We start from the raw sequence: 13,167 nt of genomic DNA, 5'->3' as shown, positions 1-13,167 counted from the left end.
TATTCAGTTGTTTACTACTTGCTTGTAAAAGAGGAACCAGGAAGACAAACAGTCCTTTTTCTTAACCAAAGCGAGAGAAGAAAAGGACCAGTGGCTGTGCTGGCTGCAGACTGTGGCTGGTGTTTGTGAGAGGTAAGGGGGTGTGTCTGTGTCCCATACGGGTATCTGCCTCGGAGAGACTGAGCAGAGGCGGGAAATGGCGCCTGGTAACACAACGATGTGTCATTTCGGAGACGGCCCTTGAGTAGAGAGATACAGAAAAAGTCGGATCTGATCACGAAAACAACCACTGCCTCCGCTGCGATGGTTTCACGGTCTTGAGTCGTTATCTCCGGACACTGCGGATCACCGTGAAGTAAGTCGGTATCAAACCTTGTTCGTGCATAGTGTAATTTGGCTTGCGGTTTATGTAATGTTGGCTAACGACAGGATAAATATTTTCCTTTCCTGCCTGTGCACATCTGCTAGCCCGAAGCAGTTTTTTAAGAAGGCTAGGTAGGGTTAACGCTAAGCTAGCTGTGCTAAGCTAAGTCGCATAGCTAAGGTTAGTTCAAACACGGCCTACAGCGGATCTGGCTAATTCCTGGTCGAGCAAACGTCTCGGCAAACTGTAGCTTCCCTTTACTCCTTTTTAACGAAATCAAGCCATTTAAAATGTATTTCTTTGATATTTATCATACAACGTGCAAATGCATTGCATCGTTAAAACCACGGTCAGTTAGCGTAAATAAGTCAGGTTTAGTGTTTTAGCCAGCTAAAGGCTAACGTCGTCCCAATCTGCATTCCACAACATAACTTCGCTAGGTTTACATTAGCTAACGTTAGCCAACACTGCTTTTACATTTAAATCCTTCTCGCGGATGTTGAGCAAGACATGTTGGTTTACCACAATTGATGAATGAAATCTCATCATCTGCATTGTTAGAAGATATCGCTGATTGGATCAACGGATTTGAATAATGTTTGATTGAATGTTTGATGATTTAAACAGTTACTGTGTTAGCTAGCTGTTTTGATTAACGATGTCTGGCGAGTTTGACTGTCAAATAACAGGCATGTGAAATATAAACCAATCGAGGAGACAGTCGATGCAAACCACCAAGCAGTCTTAACTGTTTTTAGCTCACCAGTTTGTGGTATTTAAGTTAATCGTCATAACGGTTTTTTATTTAACTCACGATGCCGCACTGGCTTGCTAACGGTAAGTTAGCCTGTTTGGGCTTGCGTTCTTGAAATGCTAATGCTAATGACCGGAAAGCTAACTTGTATTAATATATTAGCTCAGCCTTTATATGCTACTTTTACAGTCTGGCAGAGGAAAAAGAAACTGTAATGTACGTATACAAAGATGTGTTGCAGACGTTTATATCCCCTGATCTCTTGTATTTCGTTTAGGTAGCGTTAGCATCATCGAGCTAGCTGCGAAGCTCGGTGATTTTTTTGGTGCTCCTTTACAAACATTGATTTAAGCAGGATTGAGTCACCTGGATCACATGTGTAATCAGCCAAAATTTATTTTTAATTATGGTATATGCTGTAGCCTTGTCTTTAGCCAGTCAGCTCACCCCAGTCTCTGAATATATTTTTACAGTTCCACAGGGCCTCACTTGTTTTCCCACTATGTTTTCATGGCTAGCGTATGCTAGCTCGCTCATACAGTCTCAGTGGCATGTTCTTATTTCCCGCTCAGTTGCTCGTACCTAGCTGTGTTCATGATCCGTGGTTAGTGGACCTTTAGGAGCCATTGCATTGCTGCCATGCAAACCATGGCGAGGTTTAGTCACGCAAATATTTAAAAAGAAAATGCTTAGATTTTAATTTAGTAGAAACAGGGAAAATCCTCATAATCATTGCATATCTTATTATGTACAACTCAAAAGACAGAAAAAAACAAAGGGACGAAGAGTAGCATTATGTACAAATAATAGGCACAATGTAGTCATTTACCTGGAACATCACTTCTGTAATTTGTCCATATTGATGAAATGTTACAATTTAATTTAGCAGACACTTTTGTCCAAAGTGACATACTGTACATCTGAGAGTTAGTACAACACTTGACAGACTTGCAATATTCACATCACAGGGGCATCTTACACGGTAAGACTAGGGAAGAAGAAGAAGAAGAAGAAGAAGAAGAAAATGGTAGACTTCATGAGGATAATTAGCAACAACACAACAGACAAAACAATCTGTAGCCACAGACACCATCAGCAATATGGATTTGTTACAACCTGTGAGATATATTTAATGGGCACTTTTAAGAGCCTTAAATCCAGCAACATATTTAATAAGCTATATGTTTTGAAATTTGTTCAATTCTGGTTAAAAAAAACCAAAACTAAAACGTATGGAACCACACGTTTTTTCCCCTTTTTATTTGAGTGAGAGACAGTAGGGGTTTAGTAGAATAGTACACATTTGTTTTTTCAAGCAGGTTTAGAACAAATTCAGCTGGACAAGGTAGTAAAACCTATCCAAAGTGCTGCGATTATTGCATTTCTGTGTGAAGACTTCCAAAATTACAAAAGCATCAAGACAGGTCACTTTCCACAGTTACTTAAGAAAAGAGATCCCAAAGACATTTTCAGAACACTATGTACTATTTTAAAACCTGTTTCTCAGTGAAGTTAAAATCATTATATATTTTTTTATAAGTGTTTAACATTCATTCCCGCCTTTTTAAAATGCTGAAACTACAAGTAGGAAATTTAACCAAAAATTGATAATTGCCAAAAGTTGTGCCCAGGGTCTGTTTCTTTCAGCTAGTTTTTTAGTCTTCACACGAGGCATTAGCACAGTAGAAAAAGTCCTCTTTTGCTGTTAGTAACAGGTTTACCTTAAATCTGATCTCAATGAGGCAGCGAAACTGATTTAGATAGATGTGTGCTCAGTGATACCTAATGAAGTATTGGATTGTCATTTTGATTTAAAATCTCTCTGCATACATCTTGTAGTGTAGCTGATATATTTTTTTAGTAGCACCCCCAAATATGATATATATAATTTTTTTTTTCCTGTGACATATTGGACTCTATGACAAAATCTGTGAGTGTATCCCTGTAAAACAAGTGCTTTTACATGTAAATTCACTGTCTTGATCTCCTGTGTTATTTGATTCTCTGAGCAGTCACAACTTTGAGGCTCGTCCTACTTTTCCTGCCTGCCTGTTACTTTAATGTTACCATGTACTCTGACTCTGCGCACGGTTGAGCAACAGCAGTACCCCGCTGGTGTGTTCACGGATACACCCCTGTGTAAATGCACGGTAGATGTAGTGAATGACATTTACAGCATGTGAGATGTACAGTGTGTGTTGAGAGGGTGCCATTGTGTGTTTAAGGTTCCTGACAGGTTGTGGATATGTCCGGACACATTTTCAGCCAGCTGCTGTTATGTAAGCGCACAGGGCTGGCACGCTTGACTCACAATTTGTGTTCGCTGTGGATAGTTTTTTTAGTTTTCCCCGTGCATACTTAAGTGCAATAGTAACCTCAACTCTAGAGAATAAGACGGTTATTTTCTTTACATACATTTTAGTTCAGATTGATCGAAAAGAAAAACAAGTGTCCATGTTTACATTTGCCGTATGTTGAGGTCTGATTTAAACATGCTCTTGTATGGACATAGCTGATAAAAAGGAGCGTGTGTGTGTGTATAGAAAAATCCTGTGCATGTTTTTTTAACTTTACAAATGGAAGTAAAGCCAGCTGTGGCTGCTGTGATCCACTGTGATGTAAGTGAAATGGGATCTTGAATGCATCCAGATGTTAGTAGAAAATGCACCAGTGTTACTGCACTACAGATACACTCAACAAACTTGAAGGTTAAAACGGCAACAACTGTTGAAACAACCTGTTTGCGCACCTCGATGGTTGAGTATTTGCTTAATGTGTTTCCTTTACTGTACAGTCATATTGATTTCCCCTCTCTCTCTCTCTCTTCCTCTATCTGACTTACTATAACAGCCTTACATGTGACTGCAAAAACAATGAGGCTGAGAATGCGTAAGGCGTCTCAGCAGCCGAACCCCAGTCTGGCGAGCCGCCCATCCCGTACCAAGCGGAGGCACTCCGAAGTCGAAGAAGACACTCCTACCAGCGGTGGGAGGGGCTTGTTCTCGACCATCAAGAAGTTCATCAGAGGAAACGCCGTCAAGGTAACAGCCTCTATAATCACACCATATGACCCTGCTGCATTTTAATTGAGTTAAATGCAAATAAAAATGCGGTGGTGTCCCTTCTAGGAGCTTTAGAACATTGTCGCAGTAGTTATCCTCCTCCTCATCCTCCTCTCAGCTTGTTTGCTTTAACATTGTCTTAGCTTTTTGGCACTTGTAGTTTTTTTTTAACTCTGGTCCCTGAGTTAAATACAATGTTTCTTGGTGCAGAGTGTCATGTTTCCCAAGAAATGTCTGCTGGAATGCAGCAGCTTGTCTGAGAACTCGGACTCTGCTCTAATTTTAGCTGCTGGCTCACAGAGTTGGTGTGCAGGGACAGGAGGTAGTAACAAGTGGAAAAGTCAACTTGGCTAAAAGAAGCTCTTCCTCTGTTTTTTTTGGTTTTGTTTTTCTCAATGTTTCACATAATGGTATTATGGTCCTCCCTTAGTCCCTAACATAAAACCTGTTTAGCTCCTTAACAAGCTATGTAGAAATATATCATGCTATAAGGCCTTTTTTAATTGATAACCAACAGCCTGTATACATCTTAAGCTTACAGTGATCTTGCAGGGTTATTGTGTGTCACAAAGATGTGATTGTACGTCTGTCAGAAAAACACCAAAAGCAACCTTTGGCAAAATTGTTAAACTTATATTGAAATCTTTTTTAAAATGTCTCACCTTCCTTGTCCTGCATCATTTTATGCCATGCTCTGATTGGTAGACATCTGTCATAGCAGCAGTTACACTTAGTTTTTGTCCATTTGACTGTTTGTACTTTACCGTTTCACTGCATGATGTCTTGTCTCCTTAAGGTGCAGGAGGAGAGCCCAGCTAAGAAGACACGGCTCCACTGTGACGTGGACAATAACCTGATCACCTCTACGACCCCGAACACCAACAACCCCCGCAAGACTATCAGCAGGGTCGGCAGGAGAGGCTCCCTCAACGGACGTGAGTAGAACTCAAAAAGACTCATCACTACTGTCTTTCCCCGTGTCCCAGTTAGCTCTATTAACTCTGTTACTTTTCCTCTGCAGAGGCCACCAATCATGACAGGAGTAAAGAGAAGCCGAACGGCAGTCTGGAGGAGACGACGGCCGTTGAGACGCCCACCAGCCCTCCTAGGACCACCCTTCTTGGGACCATCTTCTCCCCTGTTTTCAACTTCTTCTCACCAGCTAAAAATGGTAAGCAGCCCCTGAGGTGATTGGTAGATGCATGGCTAGCGTGCCCCACCTCTGTATGTCTTTGTATCAGTTAAGTCAGGATGGTGCACATCTCAAACTCCTCTCTTTTTGATGGTCAGCATCCTCTGGCTCTGACTCTCCAGACCAGGCGCTGGAGGCTGAGGAGATCGTCAAGCAGCTGGACATTGAGCAGGCTGTGGAGACAGCCACCAGCACAGCCACACCCACGCCGGAAGTGTGTGCCCCCACTAACTTCTACTCTAGTGTGACACAGCTGCCACCTCTGCGGCCTCCGCACATCCCCGAGGTGTTACCGACAGCAGTGGCGGGAGAGCTGGAAGCTGATGCTGACCTTCCTCCCCTCACAGGTAGATATTGCAGGACACAGCATCCTGAAACTTAAGAAGTTTTAATGCATGTGGAGGTGATCATGAAGTTTTTATTTTTTCTTGTTCTTGTTGTGGTCCTAGCTCCAGGTGCCAGTCCAGAAATGGCGTATGTGAACTCTCCACCTGCTGCAGTACCACCAGAGGCATCCTATGAAGAGGACTGGGAAGTCTTTGACCCGTGAGTAGAACTCTGCAGTCCAACAGAATTTACAGCAAAACCAGAACACAGATATTTGTGACCCAACTGTGTTTCCAGTTTGACAAAAACAAAACAGGTAATTTGTCGTAGCAGTGGGCGGTTAATGGTGGGTAGAGTTCTGTGGAAACGGTAATTATAATTTTGTGTGACTTAGTAATACACTACTTACATCAACAATGACTGTCACACGTTGTTGATTTATGCCCTACTATCTAGTCTTGTGTCATTGTTCTTAGCAGACAAATTAAACTGCTAGTGAATCTTTGCATGTTGGTTTATATTTCTGGTAGTACATTTTAGTTAAATGGTTTGAGAAGACTAATATCTCACAAAATCTAGCCGTTGTCACTGTTCTTTCTGCTTTGTCATTGGACTTTAAATGAATGTTTTAATTAAGTGTGTGATTTTCTGATGTGTAGGTATTTCTTCATCAAACACGTCCCTCCACTGACGGAAGAGCAGCTCACCCGTAAGCCAGCCTTGCCACTGAAGACACGCAGCACGCCTGAATTCTCCCTGGTCCTAGACCTGGTCAGTAATATTATTATGACTTTGTTTGTTTGATAAATGAAACTGTAAACATTTTGAAAGCTTTAAAAAGTTTCCATGCGTGTTGTCTGTATGATGGCGGTGCGCCCGTTCGCAGCGGCTTTGCTCTCGCAGAACCAAACTCCACTCCAAAAGTTTGAAGGCTGTGCTGTAATTGATTGATTTGGACTGGGCAATGTTATCTTAGATAAGTGCTACAACAAATGCAAGTGACTATGCATATTTACCTAGGGAAAGTTCAATATGAACTATTTTTTGGCTGACCGCCTGGGTCAACTCTACATATGGGTCTGTATGCGACTGACTGCGTGAGTGAGTGACGGTACTTTCACAGCCGTAGAGAGAGAGAGTTGCGACATCACAATGGCGGATCATGGAGCATATTGGACCTCCACTGACGCGACTCTCTGTGTATACGGCTCTGGATACTTTGTTCGGGGAGTAGGCAGGGCTGCTCCTCCGCTGCTCGTCCGCTGTCCTCACCTACGTCCGCAGCGCACTGCTTTCAAACACCTAGTCATCGACCTCATAAGGACAGTCCTCGTAACACATTGGCCACAAAAGCGCACATTGACCTGATGCGGTCAGCCACACACTAGGTTTTGACCTATTTCTTTATTTATATTTTATTAATGCTGCTTTTATATCATATAAAACCACTAAGGAGATGCACCTAATTTTGTTGTACAGCTGTACAATGACAATAAAAGCATTCTGACCCTGATTCTGTGTTCTTCAGGATGAAACGTTGGTTCACTGCAGTTTAAATGAGCTGGAGGATGCAGCACTTACCTTCCCTGTCCTTTTTCAAGATGTCATTTACCAGGTAAGTGCTGCGCTACAGGAATGTTCCAACTGTTTAAATCATGAGGCCACTAGAGGGAGATAAAGTCCCATGTGTGAAAAAGCCTTACTGTGAGGGAGGTGGGAGTCTAATTCAGCAACGCTTTGAAAAAAAGCATGTTATATAACTTCAATTTCAACTCTATTCAAAGGCATTATCTGTATGAAAGTTTCAGTCATTTCCCTGAGCATCAAAGTACAAAATAATAATGTAAAAGTTACTTTGTGTGTGTGTGTTGACGTTTTTAGTTTGTGTCTGTGTTTATTGTTGCTGTCAATTGTATGTGTGCTTCTAGTCTGTCATTGCAATGACCTGCAGTAAACATCAGAAGTATTGATCCTGAATGTTTGCTCACCCGTGGTCTGTTATGTGCAGGTGTATGTGCGCCTGAGGCCGTTCTTTAGAGAGTTTCTGGAACGCATGTCTCAAATCTATGAGGTAAATATAAATCTATTACTCCTTTTGATTCATCCTAATTTCACCCCATTTGAACATTCTGACCTTTTATCTTCTCCCTTTGTTTAGATTATCCTTTTTACAGCCTCTAAAAAGGTGTATGCAGACAAACTGCTCAACATCTTGGATCCTAAAAAGCAGCTAGTAAGGTACAGAGCGTTTTGTTTCAGTCTGTTATAATAGGACATCAAACTAAATGCCTGAATGAAAAGCGGCTCAAAAAGTTGTGTGCAGCCCGTTGCTGGCATGTGCTGCTGTCGAGGTGTCAGTGTTGTGGTTTTTTCTGAATTATTGATCGCCCTGACCTTGTCACTGATTGATTTATTTTTTTTTCTCTCTCCTCCCTCTTTCCTTTCATTCCTGGCTGTAACCGTAGACACCGGTTGTTCCGCGAGCATTGTGTCTGTGTCCAGGGAAACTACATCAAGGACCTCAACATCTTGGGCAGAGATCTGTCAAAGACCATCATCATCGACAATTCACCGCAAGCCTTTGCATATCAGGTGAACACCCAAACACAATGTAACACTGGAGGCTTGTGTTATGTGGTCACCAGCAAGCATCAGTGACCAAATACAATCAAAGACAACATTTAAAAGAAAATAAATTAAACATGTAGTGAAATTTCTAGTCTGATAAGTAACCTAACTTGTCACATTATGAATCTTAAACTGACTAAAAAAGTGCCCCCCTCCCAGACAATTTCCCCTCATTGTAAAGCCCCTGCCATGCCATGTGCTGTCTTTAACAATTAACACTCAGCAAAGGGGTGTAGGATGTGGTTGAATAACCATGGTTACCTGCTGAGCTGAATCAGATACATTCCGACTCTTCTTAGCTCAAATGTGCGAGCAAAATAGTTCTACTGAAGCTACCAAAATATCAAAACCAAAAATATCACCAAACACCTGCAGGAAAACCACCTCTGATGCATGTTTGAGACTCCTGTGAAACTAATTATGAAAGCCCAGTGATATGTGCATGTTCTCGCTAAAGTTCAACACCACTGTTACCGTATTTAAAGAGTGTTTTTGTTTGTCTGATTAGATTGTGGTATGTTTACTATGTTTGTCTGTGGAGCCTGGTGTCTTTGAGGTGATCGATATAAGGCTGTTTCTGGTTAGAGAGGAGGTGTGGCCGATCCACACATTTGTGTTGGTCTGAGATGTGGGCACTGTAGTGTGACAGTTAGTGGCATTGAATATTACCGTTTTACAATCCAAACTCATTACGCATGTGAGAGTAATTGGCATGTTTTTGTCCCAACAGTTGTCCAATGGGATTCCCATAGAGAGCTGGTTCATGGACAGAAATGACAATGAGCTGCTGAAGCTGGTGCCCTTCCTGGAGAAGTTGGTCGAGATGGTAAGATGTTGTGCTGTTGTGTTTTTATTCTAAGATCTATTTTAATAAATTAATTAGTAATATTTCACAACTTAAGTAAATTTGATCTCATGTGCTCTTTAATCTCGTCCCCTCATGTTTCTCCTGCCCGCTCAGAATGAGGATGTGCGGCCGCACGTTCGGGAGAGGTTCCGGCTTCACGACTTGTTGCCTCCTGACTGAACTGGACCACAGTCTCTCAGAACGGGACACATGAAAAGACTGAAAACAACATGCGTGTAAAAAGCCCCTCTTTGGATTACAAACTACAGCATTGCCATTACTGTTGAAATTTTGGCCTTTATTTTTCTTTGATTTTTTTTTTTTTAACCCACCATTGCTTTTTAAAACTTCAAAAGAAAAACATTTTTAAATACCTGGGTGAAATTTTCTAAAGATCTAAATGTATAAATGAAATTACACACACTATCAACAAGCCCAGGTTGACTCCCCTTTTTGACTGACTCTCCAGCTGTGGAGGCGGGCATCGTCTCCACGCACAATCCTGCAGTCTTGGTGCTGGTTTAGTGGATTTGAAAAGCCACCTAGTAAAGAGGAACTCTGCCCCGACCGAGTCCCCAAACCCAAACCAACCCCTGGTGCTCACGCTGTTGACACTGACGAACAACGACACTCTGTGGCTACAGACCATATTCAGCAGGAATGACTGGCCTGTAAATGAATCTGTGCATGTGTGTTTGTTTACTCCTAGCCACACACAAACACACACACTGATTTGGTGTTTGGCAAACCTACAATCTGTAGCCTTTAAATCATATGCATTCCTCCGTAGCTGAGTCGAGTTTCTATTGTTGGTTGCAGTTTTTTTCTGGTAAAACTGGTGTTTCATTGTTAAAAAAAAAGATAGCGTTTCAAAATGTTTTACTTCTGTTTGTAAGATATGATATTTTAAAAGGGGTCATGTAAGTTTTATTGTAAGCCTTTTTCCTATTAGGAGAACATGGGTGCGTATTAACGATGACAGTCCACTGCATAGTCAAATGAATGGAATCAATCCAGGACTTTAAGTATAGTTTGTTCTCATCTAACAAATAGAGGTTTGAATGAATGTGCTGGCTTCACTGTTGACAACATGGCTCCTTAATTAAATGTTAGGATTAAGAATCTTCTTACCTGTAAATCTGACATATTGTAAAGGTTTGAGGGCATTCATTTTCAAAGTGATCCGTGTCAGCGTCAACCTTTCTTTAAAAATAGTATTTGATTTTTCATCTGTCTATAATCAGTATTGTCTTTTACTCCTAATCAATCATACTGGCTAAGTCAGAGCAGTTTCTTTTAGTTGTAATGTGTCATTTGATGGCTATGTCAGTAGCATTATGACTAATGTAGCACATCTCTGCCAGTGTGTCATGAAGTCTACCCATGGTAGGAATCTATGGCCAGACCCTGTACCAGCCATATCTGGCACCAGCAACATACTGTTTAAACGGTCAGCTTGGCTGGCTGCTCCTCTACCTGTTTCATACGTTTTTACTTTGTACTCGTTAGCTTTTGTTTTTTGTTCTTTCTGTGTTTAGCGCAGTTTAAAGCATTGTGTTTAAGAATGGTAACTATATGAATGTGTATCTGCCCGACTTCAGCCTGGAACACTCAAAGCCAAACTGACATTTTACTCCTCTGTTGTTTCAACTTGATTTAACAGTAGGCGGAGACACGGATGCTCTGTTGGCATTCTTACAAGCCGAATCTGTGAGGGGAAAAAGACAGAAAGCTTGAGTGCCCTTCGGTCAAACATGGCTGCCTCCTGTCATCGCCCAAAACTCAAATTAACTTGAATCTCCTTGACAATTTGGCATGCATTGTTGAACCTTTTCCTGTTCGGTTTTGAATCAAAGTGCATTTTATGTTAAAGCAAATGTTTGGATTTGTCTGGGTTGCCTGTACAGTGCCATACGATTCTCCTTCTCACAAGCCCCTCCCCCAATTTCCCGTAGCCCAACCACCTAAACATGCTTAGATGGAAAGAGACAATCAGACCTCAAAGCTCTTGCAGATACTGAAACCTAGAGACACCACCCCTCCCCTGTTTCTTTAAGCGTGCCGTAAGTGTTGTGTACTGTGATTACAATGAGTTGTCGCCCCCCATGAGTAAATTTGCAGGTGACTCCTGCTGTGCCCTGCCCAAACAATCCCTGCTGCTCACTTTGAACGCGGGTTCTGTCCAGACATGGTCTCCATCTGTTCAGCATCTGCTCGTCTTTGCCTTTTGTTTTCATCAGAAGTTAGTAGCTCTCCAGGAATTAGAATTAGTTTGTATTCAAGTAAAAAATTATAACAGGGCACAACGGTGTTTGCTCAGGCTTAATGTCATGAGCACACATGTCCAGACTATGAATGTAAATTGTACATGGGGGTGAAGTCTTAAGTCTTTTCCGAATTCCTTGTTGTGTCCTCTCCTCATCGGCTCGAACAAATAGATGAGGAGAGACGGCAGCTAACATCTGCCAAATTAAATTCGAAGAGGAGGCAGGAACAATGTGCATGGAAGAGGAAACGTCTTGAGGTCCCGCCATGGTATCCCCCCTCCCCTCTATGACTTCTCACCATCCTGACTGCCAGCCTTCAGTAAGCCTCACCCTGAGTGTGTGATGCACTCAGTGGGCAGTGTGGTGACGTAAAATGATCAGTCATGGCTTGTTTTTCGAAGGAGCGGTGGGAGACGTTGAATACTTTTCATCCAGCTCATTTTTATGTGCATTACCAGTTTATTGTACACTGAGTGTTGTACAATACATGCAGCTTCATGTTTAAAAAAATCCTTAAAGTAAGGAAAATCTTTTGTATTTTTGATTTCAAAAGGCATGTCATATCTACTTTTTAAATGTATTAATGAAGATTTAACTTTACTTCAGATGGAGTGTTTTTTTTTTTCTTACAAATATCTGTATGTTTAGTTTAGCGCAAATGTTACTGAACTGTTAAACTTAGCATGTAGAGAATACAGCCTGCTTTGTAGGAAAGTCCTGAATTAAATTTTAATCATGGCACTTTTCTGCAGAAAAGAGCAATCGTGTTAATGATTTTTTTTTTCAATATCCTTTAAGCCATTTTACTTGCAAGAATTGCTATTTGTGCTGAAGATGTATTTAAAATGTTTTAAGACATCTTTGTTAGCCGTCAGGCTACATGCTATTGTAAAGTGTATATACAGTTACATTGAATTTCTGAAACAAAGTTTTAAAGTTAAAAACCTCTTGCATGCCCTTTGTTTTTATTTCTCTTGGCTGTCTGAGATGATGCTGGAGATGTGGGACTATTCATGGGAGAAAAGAGAGGTGGTATAGTGTATTAATACCGATATTACTGCCTATAGGGCAAGAGATCCTTTTAGCACTGAATGGATTTCCCCTTCTTTCACTAAAATAATTGTGATAGGTTCAGGTATGGGTATAAAAGGTCCTTTACAGTTATGTTTGTTTTAAAAGACAAAACAGTTTAGTAATAATTTCACCAGGGTTTTTATGAGGTAATTTAAATTTAGAATATTTCATTATGTACCATTTAACAGTCGTTCTTACAGAAGCCATTTCATTTAGATGCTTGCAAGACTGCAACCAGTTACGGCAACTCATAGTCAACAATTGACATCCCATTATTAATGATTTTATGACGTTTGTTTAAACACAATATATTGCTGTTTAAGGGATTTAAAGAATAAATCAATTCAACTTAGTTGGGTAACATTAAAACCACCCCTGAACTTGTAAATTAAGCCATTAAAGGTGAAAATGTTGTTTGATTAAACTTGAAATCCTATAAAAATCCCCCCAAAACGCTGGAAAACCCCATTAATAGGCCTTGAAGTAAAGAAAATCTTAGAAGAATCGTTTTTCCCATCTTAATAAACCACCATACAGCAGCGTCGGGCTCTGTCATAAGATGTCTAGCAGAGTGTTAGCCGCAGTTGTCATGTAAATCCTCCAGCAGTCAGTCTGGTGTCTTCTGGCTCCTCGAGCAGTTCTCGGGTTTCAC

General features: G+C 41.1%; 1 protein-coding gene across 3 annotated transcripts; it reads left to right on the top strand.

The window, feature by feature from the left end:
* Positions 1 to 179: 179 nt before the first annotated feature.
* Positions 180 to 12,385, top strand: ctdspl2b (CTD (carboxy-terminal domain, RNA polymerase II, polypeptide A) small phosphatase like 2b). Of its 3 annotated transcripts, none has more exons than XM_069662207.1 (13): positions 180 to 355; positions 3,969 to 4,159; positions 4,983 to 5,115; positions 5,202 to 5,351; positions 5,471 to 5,719; positions 5,822 to 5,918; positions 6,359 to 6,470; positions 7,228 to 7,314; positions 7,708 to 7,770; positions 7,858 to 7,937; positions 8,165 to 8,291; positions 9,058 to 9,153; positions 9,289 to 12,385. In XM_069662207.1, exons 2-13 carry the CDS (start codon positions 3,992 to 3,994, stop codon positions 9,352 to 9,354), a joined length of 1,428 nt encoding a protein of 475 aa, XP_069518308.1. In that variant the 5' UTR covers positions 180 to 355; positions 3,969 to 3,991; the 3' UTR covers positions 9,355 to 12,385. The 3 variants fall into 3 exon arrangements, with proteins under 3 accessions (XP_069518308.1, XP_069518316.1, XP_069518300.1); XM_069662215.1 differs by having other exon boundaries at positions 4,977 to 5,115; positions 5,495 to 5,719; XM_069662199.1 differs by having other exon boundaries at positions 4,977 to 5,115.
* Positions 12,386 to 13,167: the final 782 nt, after the last annotated feature.

Source organism: Semicossyphus pulcher, unplaced genomic scaffold (assembly GCF_022749685.1).
Source record: "Semicossyphus pulcher isolate SPU_LCO1_2020_fin unplaced genomic scaffold, fSemPul1.0.p SCAF_1, whole genome shotgun sequence".
Taxonomy (NCBI): domain Eukaryota; kingdom Metazoa; phylum Chordata; class Actinopteri; order Labriformes; family Labridae; genus Semicossyphus; species Semicossyphus pulcher.
Note: the sequence above shows the minus strand (reverse complement) of the source record. Positions and strands in the feature narration are given on the sequence as shown.